The sequence below is a fragment of the Anomalospiza imberbis genome, chromosome Z, assembly GCF_031753505.1.
Source record: "Anomalospiza imberbis isolate Cuckoo-Finch-1a 21T00152 chromosome Z, ASM3175350v1, whole genome shotgun sequence".
NCBI classification, from domain to species: domain Eukaryota; kingdom Metazoa; phylum Chordata; class Aves; order Passeriformes; family Viduidae; genus Anomalospiza; species Anomalospiza imberbis.
The window spans coordinates 25,052,433-25,077,382 of record NC_089721.1 but is presented as its reverse complement, the minus strand read 5'-3'; the positions used below and the strand labels follow the sequence as shown (position 1 = coordinate 25,077,382).

General features: G+C 38.3%; 1 protein-coding gene across 7 annotated transcripts in view; it reads right to left on the bottom strand.

Moving 5' to 3' along the window:
- Positions 1 to 24,950, bottom strand: part of PTCH1 (patched 1) — a 73,137-nt gene that overhangs the window by 27,759 nt on the left and 20,428 nt on the right. For 6 of the 7 annotated variants that reach the window (XR_010994507.1, XR_010994508.1, XR_010994509.1 and 3 more), the window contains exons 3-12: positions 15,839 to 16,028; positions 14,527 to 14,596; positions 14,323 to 14,414; positions 12,700 to 12,898; positions 11,932 to 12,053; positions 10,513 to 10,660; positions 9,466 to 9,597; positions 8,985 to 9,140; positions 8,281 to 8,379; positions 6,896 to 7,021 (exon numbers count right to left, since the gene is read on the bottom strand). Coding sequence is in view for 4 of the 7 variants with exons in the window: in XM_068176578.1 (XP_068032679.1) it covers positions 6,896 to 7,021; positions 8,281 to 8,379; positions 8,985 to 9,140; positions 9,466 to 9,597; positions 10,513 to 10,660; positions 11,932 to 12,053; positions 12,700 to 12,898; positions 14,323 to 14,414; positions 14,527 to 14,596; positions 15,839 to 16,028 (1,334 nt within the window). In the remaining 3 variants the exon portion in view is untranslated. Of the gene's footprint in view, positions 1 to 6,895; positions 7,022 to 8,280; positions 8,380 to 8,984; positions 9,141 to 9,465; positions 9,598 to 10,512; positions 10,661 to 11,931; positions 12,054 to 12,699; positions 12,899 to 14,322; positions 14,415 to 14,526; positions 14,597 to 15,838; positions 16,029 to 24,550; positions 24,868 to 24,950 lie in introns of those variants that run through there. The other variant, XM_068176580.1, reaches the window with a different exon arrangement.

Genomic DNA, 24,950 nt, shown 5'->3' with positions numbered 1-24,950 from the left:
ATTTATGAGCCAGTCTTCCAAAATGAGTCTTAAATTGGAACAAGAATACTTGATTTAATTTGTAAAGCAAGTATCACATAATGAAAAAAACAACCTCCCCACCCACCCCCTTTCAAACCATACTCTAAACCCTTTCCCACACAAAGATTCCCAGAGAATTTCCATAAACATATGTGGTGCAGCATCTATCATTATTATTGATAGCATTTATTTGTAATGCAGAATTGTTAGAAGCCCTACCCATCACAAAGGGAAAGCTGGGCACTGGGAACTGGAAGACAGTTGTAAGAGCAGGAGAAACACTGGGGGAAAAATTGATCAGCCACCAACCAATACAAAGAAAAAACCCTTTGAAAGCCTTATGTTTTAACCATCTGGTAAGCAGTAGCTATCCCAATACTAGCCCAGTTTCATGTTAAGCTATCTATATATAAACTATCAAGTGCCTCCACCTGTAACTTCTGAAATAATGAGTACTTGGGTTAATACAGTCTAAAAGAAGAACAAAAGTTGGGCTACAAAAAAGACCCAATATAAATATGATGTATTTCTTAAAAAAAAAAAAAAAAGGTTTATTTTGGATCTTGAGAGATCAGACCTCAAAACTGGCAGTACAAGCAATGTGATATCTAAAATTCATGTTTTAAAAATTCTTGAGTTGCTTTTCAATTCAATTACATAAATTGCTTAAATTTATCTGTGAAAATCAAAGTAATAACACCCTGAATGATTTTTACCGTTTTGAAATTGTCAGAATATAATAAAAAGCTTAGATACTGTTTTTACTGTTCTTAAAATGACAGAATCAACTACTTATGTAAATATTTTCTAGTAATTTCAATCAGAAATATACTGCGTACAAAAGCTGGTTTTATTGCTGTTTCTCTTCCCTGGTCTCCAGCCTGCTTGATAAGATTTTAATACTGCTGGTTGTCTTTAGACATGGCTACTAAAACAGAATTTACCTGGTACTTGAAGCCAAATTACTATTTAGTCATCTTTGCGAGAAAAGATCCAGTGATTATTTAATGATTTATGAATATTCACACAGAAAGGTATGCAAGGTCATAGCCAAGACTTTAAATGACTTGCTTTTGATCTGATCTAGAATTAATTCAATCTGTCAGAAAAACAAATGGATGCTGTTGAAAGAAAGGTGTTTGTTGGACCTCATTCTTAAACTGCTTTCTTTGATGGTGCTAAACCAAAAAACGGTTGAATCACCCATACAACATGAATAATTAGTTGTGCCTAACCAAGATCTTGTATCAAGGATCAGCTAAGATTTACTGAGATCTGGGAAAAATAGCTGAGGTCTGACTCAATAACTCTTACTCCTCTCAGCATGGCTGAAAAACTAACAAAAGTCCTCTGTTTCTGCTCTATAAACTGCAAATATTTCATGCCATATCAGTTCCCTCTCTAGATTCCAACATCCTTGAATTGCCAATATTACTAGATCTGAAAACTAATATTTACCTGTGTGGTAGAGATGCCACTAAAGTTAGTTATATTGACATTTGATTTTTTAAGGAAGCATCAAAACTAATCCAAAAATGTGCAGTAAATCTGCCTTACATCTCTTTTTAGAACAACTAGATTTTCCACTGTGCCATGCTAGTGTTGATGTACTAACCACCCTGCAAGTAAAATATTTCAAAGCAATCTCTGTTCTGATTTTAATTTAAATAGATTCCTAGAGCTTAATATTGCACTTCCTATATATTGCATACTCTATCTCACCCACCTTAACTCAGCGTTACAAGGATTAAGAGTTCTCAGCTTTCACAACTAAGTAAGTTATTGTACGAATTCTAATACATTGTCCCATCAAAGAAATCCCACCCTCTGACTTGATAAGGAAAGGAAAGGATTAATTACTGAGGAGTGATTCAGTCCCTGACCCGATGCATCTGTCACTGGTGCCCTCCCAACTCCATTCATACACACAGTGCTGTGGAATGGGAAAGTACGAAAAGGAACTGTGGCAGCAGAGCTACCGGAGTACAGGCAGCACCCAGGCTGAAAGCATGCTTAGGATTTCTGAGAACAGGGCATCTTCTCTCACACCTTTGAAGACCTATGGCCAAATGGGAAAGAAAAAGGCCTCAGACTTTTTCCTTGGGAAATCAACAAAAGTAAGTTTAGTCCAGAAGGAATAAAATGGGACCTACTCAAGGGTGTAAAATGAAGGCATTCAGTGAAATGAGATCAGAGAGCAGTAAAAAAATTCCATTAATCAGAAAAAAATACGTTGGTCACTTCCTGAGAAACACGCTATGGTTTTTGCATCTTTTCATAATGCATAGCCTAAAAATATTATTGCTGCTGCAACTGTTAACAGAGACAGAAGAATGGCAGTCTGTGTTGGAGGCAGCAAGGGAGCAGGGAGCCAGGATGGTAGGTATGTGCTGGGGCCCCACTGAAGTATGTACTGCTATGTGCCATTCCTGGCAGCCCACCCAAGGAGACCGGGTGTGCTGTATAGCCAAAGGTGATGAACAGATGAGGAGGTCTGTCAGGAAAACTTCCACCCTACTGCTCTCTATCTGCAACTCCCTCCTGACATGGTACAGATCAGATCCTCGTCCCCTGCCCCCTTTTCCCTCAGGCTTTAATTTTGCTTGTTAAATTCTCGTGTCAGGGGCAAGGAAAGGTAATGGTGTGGGTAAAGGTGGGGGATGAACCACTTCAGCAGAGTAAGATAATGGAATGAGCTTAAAAGCATACATTCTTTCCCTCCAGAAACCCACCACTGCCACGTGGTAATGGACTTCCACATTTAGGAAAAAAAACTTGTCATTTTTGTGGCGAGGGAAAATGTTATTTCTAATACTTATTGGGAAAAGTTCCACCTCTGCTCATTAGTGGATCCACACCATTCCTCTGCTGTTAGGGAAGGATGTTTCTGATGTAAGAAAGAAGAGGTTGATAATTTTTTTTTACCTTATCTTTCCTGGGCAGAATTTACTGTGTGACAGTCTCTGAACAGTCTGTCTTAGAAAATAATACAGCCCAGAGGTAGTTAGACTCAGCCATTACTTCCTTCACTTATACTCCAAGCAAAGGGCTATGTTTAAGACACATAATGATTTAAGCTTCACATAATGATTAAGCTTCTTATTGTAAGCTTCAAAACTTTCAGTGGATTTCTCCAAAATCTTCTTCCTTCACCACCATTTTAAGAAACAAAACATGTCTGAAAATTCAGGACCTACTCCTTTAGAGTCTTGAGCATTCTTAAGAGATGATTCTTATGACTAAGTATTTAGGTCATATTCAGCAATCTCAAAGCCCTAAAACTGCTTAAATAAGGGGCTAATGAGATTAACAAATGAAAAAAACATTAGAATGGGGAAAGAGCTAAAACAGTCCCTACTTGTGCGTGTAATTAACTTCAAAGATCTCACTTTCAAAAGAACTAAATTCCACTTTTTAAGTTGTGGAAAGAGCTAACCCTAACAGACTCTTAAGACAGCATCAAACTTGAAGTGTTCAAGTTCCATAAAGTAAATAACCAACTCAGAGGTATCAATGGACTACTGTAGCTGGCAGGATATGACAGAAGCTGAGACAGAAGAAGGCACTATGTGCAAAACATGAGTTTCTAGAAGTTTATCTTGCAGATGCAGGGAATTATTTATTCTCCCTCAGCAGCCAGGTTATTTTACCAATACTGGGCCTCAAAATTATGGAAAGGTTGACAATTACCTTGTAATGTCTTAAGAAAAGTGAATGAAGAGCAAAACAAGGTCAAGAACAATCCTTCTTTTTCAAGCCCCTCTGTTAAAAATTCATTATCTAGAGAAGAGGGTAGTATCTGTGAAAAGTAAATGCAGCAGTATTTTATTGCTTTTTAAGTTTTGCTAGGAAACCATCAGAGACAGCAAGGACTTCTTGTTTAAACAAGTCTGAGTAAGAGAGAGAGAGAGAGAGAGAGAGAGAGAGAGAGAGAGGAAGGAGACTGTAAATTACGAAATCCATGCATAAATACAGACCACCCACCAAAACTGCCATGGTTCTCTGATTCCAAGTACTGAGATCAAAGTATCACCTGATTTTGATTTTACCTGGTGAAGCTAGGCAAAGCAACTAATAAATATTCCTTCCTAACAGCAAAGGATTTCATTTTAGTGGTTGCTAACTAATAAGTGTATCAGTCATATATATAGCTCTGACATCAATTAATCTAAGTCTCCCACTGCTCCTTCTTTGCACATTTCACCTCTTATATACATATACAGGGCAACTGTGTTCCAGCAAAGACAAATTACCAAGTGAGAAAAGTTTGAGCAATTCAAACACTAATTTCTGGACACTCATGTGGGTTCATATGCATAACATCCATATTAATAACTACCTTATAAAAGACTTTGATGGTTTTATTCTGAATAATATCAACATGTTCATACAATAATACAATATCTTAAAATCTCACTAGAAACTTTTTGTTTGTCATTTTGCTATGCAGACTTTGTTTTATTCTTTCAGTGAGTCAGTCTGTAGCATGGCAGTAGGCAAAAATAAATTACTTTAGGATAGGCATATGTAAGTTAAGTTATTATTGTACCAATTACAGCTATTGTCTCCACATATGTTCCAAAGACAACCTGTCACATTCTGATGTTGAAGAGTGAAAACAAGAAAAAAAAGAGCAAAATTTGATCAGATAAGAGAGAATTATTATTGGTGGCTCACACTCAACAGTTCAGCAGTGGGATTACAGCAAAATGGCCAATTTGTGTTGAATACTTCTTTATGAAATGCATTTAGGCTGATGTAATACCTGTAAAGCAGGTATTACAGTCTGATGACCTCCAGTATCCTGTTAGCTGCTGAAGGTACCTGTCAAATATTGAAACTGGGACACAGACTTAGGAGACACAAATAACTTCTTCCAGTGGAAGAAGTGATATACTACCAAAAGTATTTCACATGTCAAGCTTAGTCTTGACCATGCAAAACTCATGAGGTTCAGCAAAGCCAAGTACACGGTGCTGCACCTGCACTTGTACCCGATATCCCAGTATCAGCACAAGCTGGGGGATGACCAGATGGAGACCAGCCCTGCCCAGAAGGACTTGGGGGTGCTGGTGGGTGAGAAGCTGGACATGACCCAGCCATGGGCACTCCCAGCCCAGAAAGCCAAACGTGTCCTGGGCTGCATCCAAAGCAGTGTGGGCAGCAGGGGAGGGAGGGAATTCTGTCCATCTGCTCTCCTCTGGTGAGACCCCACCTGGAACCCTGCATCCAGCTCTGGGGTCCCAGCACAGGAAGGACGTGGACCTGTTGAAGTGAGTCCAGAGAAGGGTCACAAAGGTGATTAGAGGGATTGAACACCTGTCCTCTGATAAAAAGCAGAGAGAATTTGGATTGCTCAGCCTGGAGAAGAGAAATTTCTGGAGGAACCTTACAGCAGCCTCCCAGTACCTAAAGGGGGGCTAAAAGGAGGCTGGAGAGGGGCTTTTCACTTGGGTATGTAGTGACAAAAACACTGAAAGAGGGTAGATTTCAATTAGATATAAGAAAGAAGTGTTTTTTAAAATTTGGGTAGGAAAACACTCAAACAAGTTGCCCAAAGAAACCTAGTTAAAGATGTCCCTACTCAGGGTGTAGGGAACAGGGTTGGGCCTTCAAAAGGCCTGTTACAACTCAAGCTATTCTGTAATTCTATAAAACAAAACAATTCATACCATTCAAACTATCATATGATCTGTAAGAAGAGACATCTAGGTTTTGGCAAATCAGCAGAGCTAAACACTACTAACCATTCAAGACTAAACATCTAGGTTTAGTTGCCACAAGCATCTGCTAAATTATAAAGAAAACCAATGAGGCCTTTACATTCTCTATCAAATTGCCTGTTGAGAAGGAAATGTAAACAAATTATTAATGCCTCAGGTTTTAGCTTTTGTATTTTTCATATTCTGTATTATTAGTAACATAACTTCAATCACAAACAGTTTACCATTTTTCAGTTTAATGCAGGCATACTTAAATCTCTGAGAACAGCAATAATTGCCACATGTAATAGGAAAAATTGCAACCCTGCTTCCTCAGGGTAGCTAAGGGCTCAATGAGAATAAAAATCAATGAAGAACCAGGCCAGAGAAGAAGAAAAATAACTACTGAAATAGTACAGTGCTCTGTAGTGCTATAAATTGCTTGTGTCAGGGAAGAAACTTCCAAATCTTTCTTCAGTCTTCAATTTTAGAAGAAATCCTTCTCCAATATCATAAATATTTCATATTTCTGAAGGTATATTATCACAAACAAATACAAGAAGACAGAGAAAGGGAGAGCAAGCAATGATGGCTCAGCACATAAAATTCACATTTTCTTCGTACCCATCCGGAACACATAATTATTAAGTTTTCTCCAAGTCTGCTAAAATTACTGGGAGTAAAGCAGTAAAAAGTGCTACAGTAATTATTAAAATTACAAATTCATATGTACTGCTGTCATTGCACTCATAGTTTTTAAGAGCAGCAAACTGGACAAATATGAATGAAAGGATTAAATTGCTGCTGAGGAACATTACAATACACACTACACTGCAGCCTACTCCTCTTGACTTTAGAACACAAATCCATCTGGGAACTTGTTTCTTCTTAGTTACATGTAGCTTGGGTTTCGTGTTCAACTCAGCTGTGGTGGGACAGAGTATTCTTTCACCTGCTAGCAGGATGTGAGACTCTGTGCATGAGAAGAGGGAGCAGGAGAATGGAGGGCAGACAGCAGTTGCTGCTGCCCAGGTCTGTGGTGCTGCTGCAGTGAGGTTCTGGCTCAGTGAACTGCAGCAGCACCAAAACCAGGCTTCAGTGCCAGCACTAACAAGTACCATCAACACATTTCCACAGCGCATCAGAGCTAAAGGAACAGGATATAAACTTACTTGGAGTGAAAATGCTCTTAAAGCTGGAATAGGAATTAAGGCAGCCATAAAGAAAGCAGTAACATTGCTGATAGATGTAAGGGCTACACTTGCTCCTGTTCGCTTCAGACATTCACCTGTTCTGTCCTGCAAAACAAAGGATGCATCTTAAAGTCAAGTGAATAAGATGATGTCCTGCAAATGAAGGGGTCATCCTACAGATATAACACAGTAACAGTGAAAAACTGTTACAATTAAATTCTGAACATAAATTTGCATTTGAGAGTATGCGAGAAAACTATATACTAAGTTTACTGTTCAATAGGAACATAGATAAAGCACTCAAGTTTTCTGAGGGCAGAAAACATGACTAGAGTTGATTCTAGCTTCAGAACACAAAACTAAATGGGTACTGACAAAATATCAAATACATCTGCAGTTGAGAAGGATTTAATTTTTACCAGTGGAATCACTTGGTGTTCTCATTTTTTCAGACAAAATAAGCATGTATTAACAGCATAGAGGCACAATATAGCCACACATCTTGAAAAAATATGTAACAAAACAAACAAAAAAGAACTCCACCAAGTCTAGGGACCACACACAAAACCCACCAAGAAATCAAGATAAACACATGGCCCTTTCCTAACCCAACAGGCTATTATGAAGCAGGCAGAGATTATAGAGTGAGGTTGTACTGCCTGCATACAAAACCAGCTGGAGAGAGCACATGGAAGACTGCTCACAGAAAACAAAATCAGCAAATATACACTGGTTTTAAATGGGATGTACTTTGGATGTGAAATTTTGGACTGAGACTACAAACATTAATAAAAGTTAAGGATCATAAAAGTGATGACACCTTACACTTCCTATCAGTTATATGTTATGCTTCAAAATGTCATGGTCAATTATAAACTTCAGAAAGTAAAATCAAGAGAAAAATAAAGAAAAAAACTCAATTTTAGGGCCATTAAAAAAAAGGTCTTCCCTCTGTCTTCCCTCTCTTTCCCCCTTATCTCTCATGTTCTTTTATTAAAATAATTTTATCATCTCATTGTCAAGACTCCTATTTGAGTTTGTTCCTAAATTTGCATTAACGTTCACTGAAATTTTTGACAGAATTTGGATTATGGAAGCATGTCTTATGTAACAGCTTATAAACTAAAATTTCAAGAGAAAATAAATGTAAGACACTACAAAAAAAAAGGAAACAAGAATGTGAACATTGAAAAATGTCCTAGGACCACATGTATTGCTGTAATTTCCTATTTTGACAGAAATAATAATAACTAGACCCTAGGAAAAGCTATTAAAAAAACAACTCCACTGATTAATTCTGGATATGAGCTTCCTATATGAAACTTTTTGTTTTATTTTCCCACAAATCACCATTTTGTCATTACCTCAAACGGAATTCTCTTATTCTGTCCTGTTTCACTAAATGCATGTGCCAGAAGGAAAACATCATCTACACCAACTCCAAGAGCAAGAAAAGGCAAAACCTTGGGGAAGAAATAAAACAAAACCCAAATAGAATGTGTTATGATCTGCCATGCAGGTAGCCATTAAATGGCTAATTATAGCAACTTTTACATTACACTCTACACAAATACAAGGGTAAAATGAAAATGGAAAGGATGCAATAAAGGTATTCACTTTTATCCTGGAATATAGCTGAGGAATTTAAAATATACTTTTAACAGGTAGAAATTCTCACCAGAAGTAATTCAAGTTTTGGATAGACAAATATCTGACAATAATTCAAGTTACATTCCAAATCTTTTCAGAACGTGAACATCATGGTATATTCAGATGTAAAAACAAATCTGCAGTTCCTTAGGTACTTAGGATGCCTCCACTTGTATTGGGACACAGAAAAACCAAACAAGAATTATTCAGATTACATAATACCTGTTTTTTCTTTGCTATCACTTGTCAGCATGATAATTTAATTTATCACAGCATAAGCTATGAAATTGGAAAACAGCACAAGTAAAAATCTAGAGCCAAAATATTTTTTCAGTACTTTATTTCTCAAAGATTCACTTGTGTTCATTCCTTAACAGAGTACTCGCAATTTAACAGCAGACTTGTGTCTTCTAAATACCTGAGTTGTGGCAGCATTAAAGGAAATTCCAATCAACGAGCACAGGCCCAATCCTGCAGCCACAGAGAGTGCAACCAACAAGACTCCTGCCAGCCCCACAGCACCCTGAGACTTGGCACAGTCCCACCGCAGCATCGTTAAACAGGCATAGGCAAGCTAAGGAAAGAAGGCAGGGAGGGAAATTTTATTAATATAAATATAAGAATATTAGAATGGATCCCTCTCTATCAGCTGTCTCTCCCCACCCACTCACAGATCCTTACATAATTTTTAATCAGAACAGACATGTCACAGAGGTTACAAAGTGTAACAGGTCTGAGTAACAGTAAAAGTGTAACAGAAGCCTGAGGCAAAGTTTACAAACTATAGGTTTTATTTTAAATATTTGTAAAATACTCTGGACTACAAACTGGTAACAATAAAGTATATTTTTAAGCCTTGCTCTACTATCAAGGAAAATTAAATAGATTTATTTTATTACCATTAGTAAGTAGCCACTAGCTACTCGGATAGCACTGACATCAGAAAATGACTTTAAGATGTCATCCAGGGTGGTTGTAGTAAAGGAAAGCACCTTCTGAGTCGAGTTTTGTGCAACACTTTGATGAACAACCTGTGAAAAGAAAAATAAAACTTTGTGTGAATAAAGATTTTTTTTCATTTTATTTTAGTAATTTAGTCAAAAGAAGTCATTACCATCTTCTACAGCACACATCTGAAATCAAATCTTTTTGCCTTAATGTTCCTGCTAAAGCCCATGCTCTACACAGACATTACAATGATGTGATACAACACTGATGTGTTTCCTGATTTTTTTCTGGTAAGCTGCTGATTATGAGACAGAATTTGCACCCTTCAGGAAAGCCCAGCTCATTACAAACACTTAACTTGAACCCCTTCCTGTAACTCCACAATGCAGTACCACTTTTGCATTTAACACAGGCCAGCTATCAATTTGTCCCTCCCTGCTTGGCCATTTGCAGAGGTCAGAAAGAGTGCAGTGAAGGGCAAGGTTTTGGGACACAGAGGGCAGGCATTTTCACACAGTCTCCTCACCTGGGCTGCTGCTGAGGGAGCAGCCCATGGGTGGCTAATGTTTTCCAGACACCTTTAGAATAATCATGCCAACCAAAAGCTTTTAAATTCCAGGTAGCTCTTTGGGTTTTTCTCAGGCCCTGCTAAACAAAATTGTCCCAGGCAGCAAAAAGTAAAACCTTCATGGCTTCTCATATAGGAATAACCAAGCAGCTTCTTACTGGAAAAAAAAACCAAAACCCAAAAAAAAAAAAAAAACCAAAAAAAAAAAACAAACCCAAACAACAACAACACCCCTAAAAAAACCAAAAACCAAACCAAACCAAAACAAAAAAAACACCAAAACAACCAACAAACCACCAAAGGACCTCTTAAAAACACAGAGGCAATGACTCAGTTCTCGTTTAAGCATATTAGGGAAATACTGTAAGAAGTAGGCAGTGGATCTTAGTAGGACTTTATAGTATAGTATCAAAGTTATTTTCAATTTTACCTCAACATACATCCTCTGCCAGGCTTCCAGAATTGCTGCTGCCTTGTCCTCATTCCAGTTGATATGTGAAACATATTCATACCCCTTGAAATGTTCATACATTTGCTTAGGGGTCATTAACTGAAACATGGTTTGTAAAGCCTGGGCACTGTGATATGGAGAGAAGACAGAGGACAAATAGGCATAAACAGAGCATTTTCAGGAAAATATTTTCAGGAAAATATTTTGTCATGTACTCCCAATTGCAATTCTAACAGGAGCTTGCCTGAGTTCTTGATTTTATAGGGCACATGCTTGTATTAAAATTGAACAGAGTATAAGTATTCTGCTTATTGAGGCTAAATCTGTTTTCACTGAAGTTAATAAGAGTTTTGACATTATTTTCAGGAGAAAAGAATATTACCCTACAAATCTGTTCTAAAGTTCAGTGTTGATAAGACAGATTGCTGTGACGATGCCACAGGAGCAGTTATTTCTATGAGGTCTTGTAAATGCTGGCAAAATGTCATTTGAAGACCTTGGGTTTTTTACCCCTTGGAGAGAAGTAGTAGATTAAACTCCTCATGCCTAATAAGCTGTAATACACAAAGGCAATTCATCCTGAATTTCCACAGTATGCAACTCTATCCAAGAATTCCAGAAGCTCTTATTATTTAATAAGAAGAAGGAACCATTAATTAATAAGAGAAGGAACCATTTTCTTTTTCAATAGAAGTGCCTTACTTGGCTCTTTCTTGAGAGACTTATCAATGTATTGGGTGAATGCTAAAAAGGTTTAAAGTTCTCTGGAAAAAATTATGCTTCATTTTCTTTAGTATGGCCTGCATTTTTCAGAACAGTAAATTACACAGTTTTATTCCCCCACTAAAGTCCAGTGTTCTATGTCTTCGTTCAGAAGTCTAAAACAGAGTTTGAATTTGTTTACTACTCAAAGCTGTATTAACAATACAGGGACATGTAGACATACAGACTATCCTCTATATTGACTCTGAATAAAACATTCCATGGATATTTTGGAATTCTGAGAGAAGTCAAATGAGTGAGTACATTACTCACATTATTTTCCTTCCTTTTTCCTTTGAACATATTTTAAAATATGATCAAAGGTGTTCAGTGCTTTACACACTGTTCAATGCTTTATACATACATTTAAACAACAAAGCTGCCAGTATAAAGCTTTCTTTCTGGCTGACATACACCATCATTCTGAGATGAGAAACAGGAAATGATGACACCACCTTATGTTTAAACAACAGCCAAAGCATTCTTTTAAATTCTGCTCTCTTAAGATGTGTCACCCTGAAGTGAAATTTGTAATACATGTGAAAGGCAATAGGGTTTGCATCATCCTCCCACTGTGTCCCAAAAAATTAACCCTAACAAATTAAAACTGACATTTTCTTTAAATATTTTTTTTACCTGACAAGTTTACCAGAACTGTTCTTGACTGTACCACCTATAATCAGCTCCTCCTGCCAATGCATGTATTTTCTTGATAGTCCATAGCATCCACCACTCAAAACAAGGGCTACATCAAGAGGCTAGAAAAAGTCATAAAGAAGCAGTTAATAGGTTTCATAACTTTATAAATATGTACCTTAATTCAGCACCCAGTGAACTAGAATCATGGATGCTTAAGACTGTCTGGGTAGTCTACTAGAAGAAAGGCATTCAACAAATCAAGCTAAGAAATCACCCAGGTGCTTGTTGACCAGGTGGTAATTTCTCCAAAGTCTAATGTGACTGATAAAGGGATATATAAATTAAAGGTTCATGAGTTCGAATTCATCACAAAAATCAACAAAACTGGCACTACTTGAGGAAAGGCTTTTCTGCATGGCATAGGGGTGCAGCAGCAGCAGCTGTGCTCCAGCAGTGGCTATTGTCTGTCTGAGGCACCAGTTTGCTGAAAAGCCACATCACTGCAGTGCCACAGCAACAGCTGACAACTGTACTTTCACTCTAAATGCACAGGATTAAGCACTGCATCACACAACTAGGCAAAATCCATGACTGTGAGCTAACAGTGGGTAACAGAAACAGAAAAATGACATCATGCAAGAATACAAGCTATATACTGCTTGGAAGAAAATGTTACTTTCTTCTATTCTGTTTGACCTTCCCCCCCAACCTTCCCCACCCCCCAGCCTCCCTTGAAAAGACATGCACAAGGACAAGCAAACTTACTTTGGTGGAATTTTTATTGGGAGCTGTGATTGGGCAATCGGGATCAGCAGGATTCAGGCAGGGTCGATCCATATAACCATGACCAACCTCCGCTTTATTCAGCATTTCTTCCCAGCTCTCCACTTGGTAGTTTATTTTCTTTAACTCTTCCAAGAATTCTAAGGGGTCAAAGTTGATCCACTGCAAAGGAGGCTTCCCTCTGCAAGAGCAATCAGGAGAAAGGACACATAGAAAAGAGACAAAAGAAGTTCTGAAATAAACATACTTTAAAATTCATGTTTGAACAAATAACTGAGTTATTTTCTGCTACAAGATAAAACCTTTTCTGGTAAGGCTGTTTCATAAAATGTAAGGCATGCTTTAATTAGATTTGTTTATGTACTTTTCTTGAAGCCCAGCTGTAATTTGAAGGAAAATACTTGGTTTTTTCAAAGCTATCTTGTAAAACTGGTTAAAAATACTTTTACTTACAAACAAAGCAAAACAAATCATCACGAACCTAAATAACAAAAAAGCAGCTAACTGCTGCTTCAAAGAATTAGGGGGGAGGGGAGAGGGACAGAAGAAAAGGGCTGAGGAAAGAAAGCCTTTCTCATAGTATCAGATTACTTCTTGCTAGTCTAATAATCATCTTGCAAATGTAATCAATCAATATAACTGATCTTTGTTTATTTGTAACAATACTGTGCTCCTTCAAATGCCCTGGCAGCTTGACTATCAACCATCAAGCCTTCCTGCTACCATGGCTGTCACCACTATCACTGTCAGGTCTCCCACCCCCCACTTCTGAATTTGTGATGTTGACAGACCAGAAAGGCTTTTGACTGCCTTATTCTGTGGTTCAAACTACACTGTATCTGCTTAACCAGGCTTAAGTCATTATTCTGAATCTCCCAACCAGAAAACACAAACCCCCTTATTTCCCCATCTAAAACTGTACACTAAAGGTTAGGAGATGGCCATTGCAAATTGCTTTTGCAGAGACATGCAAACCAGGACAGAAACAATAACTCAAATGCTAACTCTTGCATAATTAACAGAAAATGCCTGCACAGATTAACAATTAACTCTTTAAAGAATTCAGGGCATCTAATATCACACTTGTAAACTGTGAGAAACCACCCATAAAAGATACTATATGGTTTCTTTAATGGCCTCTCAAGCAAAGGATTTGTTCTTTATTCCTCAGGAAGACATGGGAAGTAACCCAAGTCATTTTCTTAGGTCTAAAATTCCCAGACAACCAATGTTTTTGTATTTTATGGGGGAAAAAAATCCACCAGAAACAACTCTGTTGCAGGGATAAAAAAAAAAAAAAGCAAAGCATAAAATTCTTAAAACTCCAACTCAGAATTTACATTTTCATTTGCATGCTAGCAGCACAGGAAAAATAAAAGAGGATTTAAATTGAGCTTTACAAATAATCTCATAGAAACAGGTGAACCTTGTGTTAAATGAAAAAAAAAATCCATGTGTATTTTCTATTCAGATACACTGAACTTCATATTTTATTTTTCCTGTTAAACCAGAATCTGAATAAACAATGGAAATGAAACTGAAACACTGTTTACAATTATACAATTTTAAACATTCAGACCAGAAAGTTATGAAAAACATCCTTACAATAGATAGGCAGTTCCTGACTGCAGCTTTGCTCCCTCCCAGAAGCAGTCCAAAGGAGTGATAATTAAGCAAGGATAAAGATATTCTATGATCTGTCAAAATCAGAAAGAGGAAAAACACAGTCACATGAGAATATAATCAATGCAGCACAAGCTGAATCATGAAAATATACAAATCTTGCAATTAAATGCCTGCTACACATACCTGGTCCATGTAACCTGCTTCTGTGATGAGTTCTCCTGATTTGTAACACAAATGTTCCAATTTCCACTGTCTATAAGAAATATGAAGGACAAATATTTTCTTCTTGCGCAATTACTGAGAAGTAATTTTGAAAATGTAAGAGACATTTAAAACTGTGACTCATAAACACACACTGGCCTCAAGCAGCAAATCATTGAGTAAGGCAAATGTTATTAAAAATAGATATACTAGACCTTACAAAAAAAAAAAAAAAAAGCCTTTATTTCAGTTGTTGCCATATTCTCTGTAAAACTCATTCAAAATAAGGGAGGTGCTTTTATACATACAGCCTAGTCAACACATGTTAATGGGACAAAAATACATCTTGTATTTTTGTCAGTCTCATATATATGAGACTGCTTGTGACTTAAGTCAGTCTTATTTATATGAGACTGCTTGGTGACACCAGTAAGAGAAAAGCCACCTCCAGCTCAGAGGACTCAACAGCAGACCAAGACATGCAGAAGAAAATAAACCATTAAGATTCCTGCCTTCCTATTTCAGCTGTATTATAACTTCCACTACCATGGCTTCTAATGACTTAGGGCAGGAGCTGCATAAAAGATAATTGGAGCCTTAGCAGTAGCTCATGGAGGAACAGCTGGGTGTGCTGAAAAGATCTGCTGAAAGACAAGGAGCTTTGTGCCTCACAGGCAGCACTCCTAGGCACATCACTGTGTAAGTAGTAACCCTGGCAGAACCATTTTTCAGGGAGACATCCTAGCCCTGTGCTGGATGTACCTTTCTGAGATCCTGAGGTGCACCATTATTATTTTTCTGTTGGATAACACACAACTGCCAACCATCAGTATGGGGCCACAGACACTCTTTAAGGCACAGTCTGTTGTCTGTGTTATTGAACAGATCTTATTCCACCTGCAGACATTACCAACACATCTGCATTTCCCTTTACAGCCAAACTATTGGAAGAACACTAGCATCTGCCACTGTTCACAGCCATTATGTACCTCATTATGATATTAGCAAGTGAATTCAACTCTATTATGGAAGGATTTTCAGTGTTAGGAATCCTATCCATAAGGTTCTACGTTTAAGACCTCAGACATCATACTTTCACCTAAAGAAATGCTGCATGCTGTAGCATGCCTCACGTAACACCACTTGCCCCGTCTTATTTGTTAAATGCCAATTTATCACAGCTAACCATTTAAAGACACAAAAATGCTAACTATTTAAAAACACATTGAGGGAAGCATGTGTCTATTTTTCAGGTACTACATATGATCAAGAAAACCTTTGATTTTCCCCTCACCTGTTGTACATATAGACATGTACTCTGCTGGCCTGAAGCGCAGACTCAAGGTGCTGTCGGAGTGCTTCTGTTGTTAGTACATTAGCACCATCTTCCTGTGGAGTCTGGATCATGAGCTGGGGGTTGAACATGGCCTCTTCTCCAATCTTCTGCCGTGTGTAATTTAACTCCTGACTCACTCGTCCACCAACTGATGGATAAATATTAAGGACTTTGTATTAGCCAGTACCTGCTTATTCTGCATTCTCTTGATGAACACTCTCTAGTCAGAAAACCCTGACTGTGTGCAGGGCCTATTCTTTCTCAAGCTGATCACTGCGTAACTCTAAAACTAAGAACAACTTTTTGTATCTCTGGAAAAAAACCCACATTCCTCATTACAATACCTTTACTGCTACTGTACTGAAACATTGATGCATAAATTGAAGCTTCTGATTTTTCTACATTATAACCAATATCCCAAGTGTAAAAATTAAAGAAGAGGAAGAAAAAAGGAAAAACTTTACCTGGCAGACCAGAAGAAATACTATGTTTACAATTTCTTACACTTGTATATACAGTCTGTTCCAAAAGCATATTTCAATATAATGGCTTTAATTTACACTCTTCTACTAAATAATTTGGCAAAGATAAAAAGCAAATATTTCTCTTTGGTTTAAAAAAAAAAAGGGAGAAAGGAAAGAGTAAGTGAGAAAAAGTATTTATTTCAGCCTTAAATAAAAAAAGACAAAAATGCCAAATTCATATAAAGAGATGCAATTTGAGTGCAACACAAAGGTCTGTCAAAGGGTAATTTACCCTAGTGGTCCAGTACCTGGCTTAATGTGCTGGAGGTTAGTCATGTGCAACATCTGTTTCTAAACAAACTTGAGCCAAACTGTGTGCTCCATATTAAAACATGGTGGGGAAAAAAGAGAAAAAGGAAAAAAAAAAAGAGGCAGAGGGACACTGCAGAGACGACAGGCTCTAGAGGGAGCTATACACAATTTGCCTTGCCAGAAAACATTGCATAAGAATGGAAAACTGTCTTCCCTTCTACAAAAACCCCAGCCAGCTAGAGTTCATATACTTTATATAACCTCTGCTGTAGTCTCTCTAGCTAATGCATGTGGGAGGCAATGTCAATTAATTCAGCCTATTAGCTGAATCAAGACCACATTCAGATGAGGAGGACAAGAATGTAAATTCAAGCTACAGATCTGGTCTAATTTGTTACATTCTTCTCAAGTCCATTTTTATCAAGTCCTAGTAAGCTTGACACTGGTGATCTGAATTACTGCCAAAGTTTAGCTCTGCAACAGTGTGAACAGAAATTAAATACATATATTTATTTCTTCCTAGGTCACATAACAGAAGACTGATCCATAACCAGTTGGCAGAGAGGGAGATGAGATTCCTGAGCCTGAACAGGGACATACTTTTTCAATCACTTGGGCCCTCAACCCACCCGTAACACCCCTAGGGCTAAAACGACCACCAGGCAAGAAGCTGGGCCCCTGCATGCATAAAGCTGTCAGAATGAGACCCTCAACAATTAAACCATACAGACATTCTGGCATGAAGCATTGCTTAATTTCTTGTTCAAGAATTCTTTGAAGAAATAAGTGTTTCCACAACACACCCAATTTTTTTTCAGCCTGTCACATGTGGGATTACCTCCTTTATACTATGGAACAGAGACTAGATCACAGTACGCAAAACAAAACAAATCAAAGGACAACCTTTTACCTAGAGTCCCTTTAGAACTTTTTTACATTGCTCTTACTCCAGTGACAGGACAGGACATACTATCATTGAGACTGCATTTGCATGGTAACAAAAAGCTATTGTTAATTCTTATCAAGATTTAAACTCTAAAAATATTTTCATTCATCAGCTCCAGATTTATGCTTACTGCTGTCTTTCCACAGTATTCCACCAATCACTACTCCTTGACACTTGAATTTTACTTCATCTTACAGGAATATGGGAAATGAGGGAGCAGAGCTATCCTAATCTGTATGTCTTGTAACCAGGCCTTTCTTTCACAACCCCTTACACTGCAAGTGCTTCAAAGACAAAGTGACTCTCTCCTTTTGTCCCTCAATGCCAGTCAAGATAACAAAGCCCCAATGTTATGAGGACTGGGGAGTCTACCATAAACTTCTACTCCTGGTACCATATTTATATTCTCTCCCATTCCACCCACATTTTCCTTTTGAATTTAACCAGAACTTGAACCAACAAATCATACTTCATGCAAGACAAAGGGTGCCATTCCCATCTTTGCTGAAAGTGACCAACTGTTTACTATCAACAGAGATGATTGCTTCCTAATCAAGGTCCTGTCAAGTCACATTAACTTCACTGAACAAGGCAGATCTAGCTAATCAAAATTGCATCGTGCAAGTCAGTCATCAGAACAGAAGCTGTTTTTTCCCTTTCTAACATTTCAACCAGGAGTAGCAAAACCACCCAAAAAGGTGAGCATGGATTCCAGAACCCAGCAGCAGATCTGCTTTGCATTCTTCTTAGGCATTATACCATTTAACTATTCCTCTGATGGATCCATTATCCACATTTCTTCAGCCAAACACAGTAAAAGTAACTCCAAATATTGCAAATATTTATACAATGTAGCAGTCAGGTACAAAATAATCATAAATGTATATTGACAGAATTTTCATCTGCAAAGCCAGGTCATGTTAAAACATATGGACAGACCAGAAGCAAGTGAACACCTCAGTGGTCTTTCAACATATTAGAAGTAAAAGAGAGCAAAAGGGAAGGAAAAGAAAAACAAAAAAAGGGAAGATTTTACTAGTTATGCTTCAATTTATTTCAATTAAAATTTGCAAAGATCACTGGAGCCTGCCATACTCACCTATCTTCAATCTACACAATTAGCACCATTAGCTGAACAGGCATTATTTTAAAAACAAGACTCTTGTTGCTTTTTTTTTTTTTTTTTCCCAGATTATCCACAAGTAGTGCAAAAACTTAGGAGAGAAATGACTAAAAATGTCATGGAAATGTACCTGAAGCCTCTGGTCTCACTGTGCTGGATATATATACTATCTGCAAGACTCACACATTCTACAGGAAGTCATTTCCTACACTTGTTTTTTTGTTGTTGTTGTTTTAAAAAAAAAAAACAAAAACAAAAACCCAAACCCCCCCCCCCCAAAAAAAAAAAAAAAACCAAAAAAAACAAAGGCATTATAGTTATGATAGTATTTCCACATCATAGGACAAACAATATAATGGAAAATATGATCAATGAACAAAATGCTGGTGTTTTCCTTTATGAGCTCTCTTTTCTTCTGCTTGGTAACAACAACATTTTACACTCAAAATGCTACTAATTTTATGTATGGCATACATACTTCCAATTCTATTTCATATCAAAGATGGACAAAATCATCTCACTTTAATATTCTGATTTAAAAATCCACATATCACTGTCCTTTTTTGATATACCAAAAGCCACTTGATGGCATTCTAGTCTTTTATTACACGATTCCTTATGATTAAGTACAAAGATGGCTGAGTTAGTGGCAAAAAATCCCATAATCCAAAGATGATTTAAGTAACAGGTCAACACAGAGTCTCATGACTGGTGGTTAAGACAGTGCAGTGGCTTGTATACTACCCTTCCAGCAGTGTCATGGGTGTCTGCCTACTAAAAATGAGATACCATGCTATCTGTGTGATTTAGCTACAATTTTTAAGGAAAAAAAAAGCCAGCAAAGCAGTAACACCAGTATCCTAGCATTATTTCACTTTTAATGTATCTAATTCTCAAGGACATATTTCAAGGCCATTGCTCAACATGAAAGAGTGTAACTGACAGCATCTGTACTGCTGAGAGTTATTTATTGTTACAAAGCTGTTTTTTTCTAGAGAAGAGGAAAGTGTCTTCCTCTTCCCCACCACCCTCTCTGATATCCACAGGCTTCCCTTTCAGCTGTTTGCTAGAACACTCCAGATCTGCATTGAGCAAGTCAGCATCCTATACCATGAAACTGCTGCTCCTCCTGAGCCTCCCCACCAACTTGAACAGAAGCTGGTCAAGGTAATTCACACTAAGACTGGTGCATAACACTGATGTACCCTTCAATGATGTAAGAGTAAGACTGATTGTTTTCATTGGCACAATTTTTGACACATTTCCTTCCACTGACCTATTTTGAAGTTCCTGTGTCATTCAGTTCATGTGCTCTTTCTATTAGAATGTCAGTCTTATCTACACCTTTCTCACAACCAAAATCAAAATCTACATGGCATTATATTAACATGTTTACAAAGAAGTCTGGAATCCATCACTGCAGTCCCTTTCATACCAAGTAGCCTGAGGAGTAAATTTGACCTCTGTCACATTTAGAGATCAATGCAAGATCAAGACATCAGTGATAGCCAGAAGTCACTCCTTATTCATTTACTGTCCAGGGGCTCTAAAGGCATGAAATGCTTATTTTTCAGAGTGTCTTAAAATGCTTCATTTCAAGTTACTGGAATTGCATCACATAGCCCAAGGTTTATTTTTCTTGGACATGAACACTACCTCTATTAACCACTCAATAGTTACCTTGTGCACAATCATGTAACCAGTAGCTTAGTAGAGAGCAAGCTCTCTCTAAAAAAGAATATTCCTGAGAGGCAAACATTTGGGATAAAAATATTTGCCTACCAATGTGGAGACTTTGAGAAACCAAAGCCAAGTTTCCCACAAATACATATTGGTTTTGGAGCCTAAGTTCTCAGCCAAATTTTAGGTACACAATTTTCTGGAGAACCTCCCTTCTGAAGACTATGGGCCTCAAGGTGTTTCCATTTGAGCACCTGAGGGGCAGACACAGTTCTGCTTTGTTTGAGCAACACCAACTTTTTAATTTTTTTCAGGACTATAAATGTGTAGCATTAGATCAATTCAGCAAACTTGTGCCAGTGAAAACTCAAAGCAACAGAATCATACCTCTAATAGTCATGAACATCTCACACAAACAATGTCCTTGTTTTATTTCTTTGAAAGATGCTAACCTTTTTGATAAATCAGGTGTACGGATAAGTATCCCATGCAGTGCTTATTTTATGGCAATAGCCAAGGCAGGGAACCTCTACAATTTGCAATACCTGTAATCACTACAGCAGGAGGTATAGGAGATAAAATCCCCTTACATCTCAGTGACCATATACAAAGACTGACTAATATTTCAACATGTTTACCTGGGTCTCAGCCTTCACTAACCAACCCAAAAAGCAGCAGTGTACAAAGATGCTGGACTTACATGGAGAACAGATATTCCGCCTCCACCTTGCCTTCTCAACCTTCAGCATCCTCTCTCTGCCAGGAAGGGAAACAGAAAGGGACTTCATACCTCTCTCCCTGACACCCTGCACAGCCCATCTCCCTCAGCTTTGACTGCCATTATGGGCTCTCTTCTACTCCACTTCCTTGTGGAATGCTGTTCCCATGTGCATCTCTGTAACACATATATACACGTGTTACTCAAACACTAAGCAATGAAGTTAGTTTCAAACCATCACAATGGTGCACAGATAAGCCAGTGAGACACAGTTCTGCCTCCCTATCCTAACTGGGTACCACCATCACAAGTAGTCACGCATGCCACAGGGCAGAAAGCAGTAGCTAATGGCACCAGTGACAATCTCCGTTTTTACTGATAAAGAACATAGACCTTATGAGAAAAAAAACCACAGTATCCAAATACTATTCACAAAGGGTTGAAACCTCCTATAAAGAAACTGCTATAAAGAGCTGAAGTTCTACAGCAGATATGAAGACTATCCTCTCTCTTACTGGGCACAAAAAAATAATGGCCTTTTGATTTAAAGTTTCCTGTTGCTCTCTAGGGAGTTCTGACTTCATGTTCTCTTGGATGTTTGAGCTTGTCTGGTGCTGCTCTTTGTCAGCAACAGAATATAGTTTTTCTGCACACAGACAGTTTTAGTCAGCAACCTGACAGAAAAGCAGGGAAGACAGCACCTTCTTCGGAATTATCATTCTTTAGGCCTTACAGGCAAAACCATTTGCTGGGAGAAAGTGTAAAACACCTTCTGGAAGTCCAAGTTTAGTCGGTAGCAGAAATGGGACTGGCTGGAATGTCCACTTCTTTAAACTTTTAAAACAACTGCTTGTAGATCCACAATTGCTATTGGTTTACATGGTTGATCTCTGAATGTATTAACTACTGTGAGATACTGATATATCTAATGATGCTAAGGATGGCTGTCATAAATCCATCAGGATTACATTATAAAAATGTAATGCAAAAATAAAGACTTCACAGAAAGTGAATGAAACTGAGCTACCAAATAAATCTATTGAGAAATGGTGAGCTTACAAGAGCTAGAACACAGTGGTTAACAGTCAGTGTCTTAAAGAGATTACATGGTCATTCACTGGACTGTGCAACAGCTCAATAAAAAAATATCATATTAATCATGTAACTAGACATGATCTCTGCCAGCACTGCACTACAGGCAGTAAGAAATTGCATGCTGTGTCTGTCTAGGTTTTCTTGCACAGCATTCACTGAATACACATTTCTTCATCTGTATAGCACACATGGAGCAGCTGTCGTGCCTATCCAGGTTAAAACAGCCTGCACCCCTCCCTTCCCAGCATACATACTCTACTCTTGTCTTTAGTGCCAAAGACTTTAGGATGATGTAAAAACAATGTGATCATATCAACCACTGATATCACACTGAGAAAAAGATAACACCAGGCTCTTCATTTTTACTTTAAAAAAGTAGGGGGGGGGGGGAAGGAGAGGGGGAGCCAGAAGAGGCAGAGATAAAAACCTACAAATGCAAAAAAAAAAAGCTAACAAAAAAAGCCTAACAACAAAGCACTTCAAAAGGCTGCTTTTTATCTTTCAAGCCATCATATGATATGAGTTAAGTTACACATGCTGGGGATGGCTCCAGTTTTGCTGTTACAAATTTCATTAATGCTGACACAATTATGAATAGCAAAAATAAAAACACACATCAAAGATGCCTTTTCATTCTGTCACAGTATGATAAAGTTTAGAGCTGTGACAAGGACACAAAGCTGTCTGCATACTCAGGAAGACAGCTCAACAACAGCTGCCACCACTTGTGGGAAACCTTCCCTGCAATTTCAGGAACTAAAACCTTTTCTTTCTAAAAATCAGCTAAAATCCAGTTTTACATGTATACTTCTGTATTGCCTATAGCCAGAAAAATATTATTTCTGATTAGGTAAAACAGATAGATTGCTAAAGAAAAAGAGATATTTTGATTTCTTGCTTGGTGTCCATTTAGGTTGAGAGAGTGGAAAAGTGCAGGGGAAAAAACAGCACACCAAAATGAACAAATTAAACAGTACAAACTTAAGAAAAGAAAAGCAAAACCAACATGCAATGAGCTTTGAAACATAAAATAATATACAAAACTGATACATTACAATTCAAGCTTTTCAATTAAACATAAAATGCAGCAGCTTCTTACTGAGCTGCGACACATGTCCTTGGTAACAGGATATGAGCTGTTCACCTCTGGGTCACCGTTCCTAATCCAGCCAGGAACAATAGTGACCACAAGTTGTTTACCATCTGACAGCTGTTTGCTAACTTATGTGAAATAAGTTGGTGGTCTCAGTCCATTTCCTGTGGGGCAGGTGTCCACATTATAAAACAGCACTGTCACAATGGGCAACCTTGTTGACCAGCCCAGCAAAGAAACTGAGGAATGAATGGGCATGGAGAGCAAACTATACTTCCTTCCAAAGACATGGTCCCTTCACTTCACAACTGAACCATAGCTTTCAGGGGAGAAGCCCAACCACTGAATTTTATGGCTCAAGTAGCAAAGGAATAGTAGTAGCAAAAGTAGTCTTAGACTCTGCTTTTTCCTAGATATCGAGGAGACTGCCTTCAGCAGCTAATACAGATTATTGCAATTCTCCCAACAGTTTATGGTCACATAACAGTATATACCCCATGAGGAGCAAGATGAATTTTTATTCTTCGGTAATTTAACGCTTCATAACAAGTAAAAATCCTCAATTGTACACAAAAGTGGCAAAGTTTAGAGGAGTTCTGCTGCGAAGGGTATGTAAAGGGCTTCAAGGTCTAAAGCTAAGGATTTCAAAACAGGTGAATATCATTTAAGTTACTTTAGGTTGAATAAGAGCTTCTGCTGGGTAATATGTTACAAACAATTTGCTGTGTTGTTCCACAGCAGTCAGCTTTCCTCTAGGCCAAACTTTTCATTTAACCTCTCAGTGCCCTTTCCTCAAATATGTAATTGTTTTCCTGTGTGGTTACAACCAGCATTTTTAGGTCTTTTCATCTGTACTCCTGGGATTGCACAAATTTCATCTGTACATGGAGTAGCACAAAATTTGAATGCAGTCTTTTTTAAAGGAACAGCAAACAGCAATGCAAACAGATGCAAACAGCATCCAGAACCTTTTAGAGGATATCACTTCCTAAATAGCACTTTCAGAAGATGACAAAATTAACATAGAAAAATGAAAGGAATGAACATGTTATGACACAGGGTACAGCTCCTTTCAAGTTTTCCCTACCAGCTGCTTGCTGTACCATCTGTTGTTGCCTAAGCAGCTTCCTTCTGAATGGCTTTGCACTGAAGCAGAACTGCTCTCACTGTTGGACACAATCAGGTCAGGTCAGCACTCCCCCCAGCACCGAACCTGCTGCCTGTCACAGCTTCCCCCACCTCGATATTTCTTACTGGCCACCAGCTCCCAAGGCCGAGCCGCATCTGTCAGGAGGCCCATTTTTCATCAGGCGCTTGCCATTCACACCGAGCAGGACAGAGCACGTCTCACTTTGTGCAGGATGCACTCAGAGATTCCCGTCAGACATTCCGAACGTGCGACCATATGGCTAGGTTTATGCTGAAGCAGGAATGGTCGGGAAAAAAAACCCAACAAATGGCCAAGCACACCCCTCAGCATGGCTTTTATTTTCTGCTTTGGGCCACTGTGACCGTGCTGGTGATTTTTCACTATGGAGCCCAGTGCGGAGGTCCGTGCTCCCTCCGGACCTTGGGCGGCAGCTCCACGGTCTGGAGTGGGAGGAGGCCGAAGGGACCCGGCAGCGCCGCGGGGGCACAC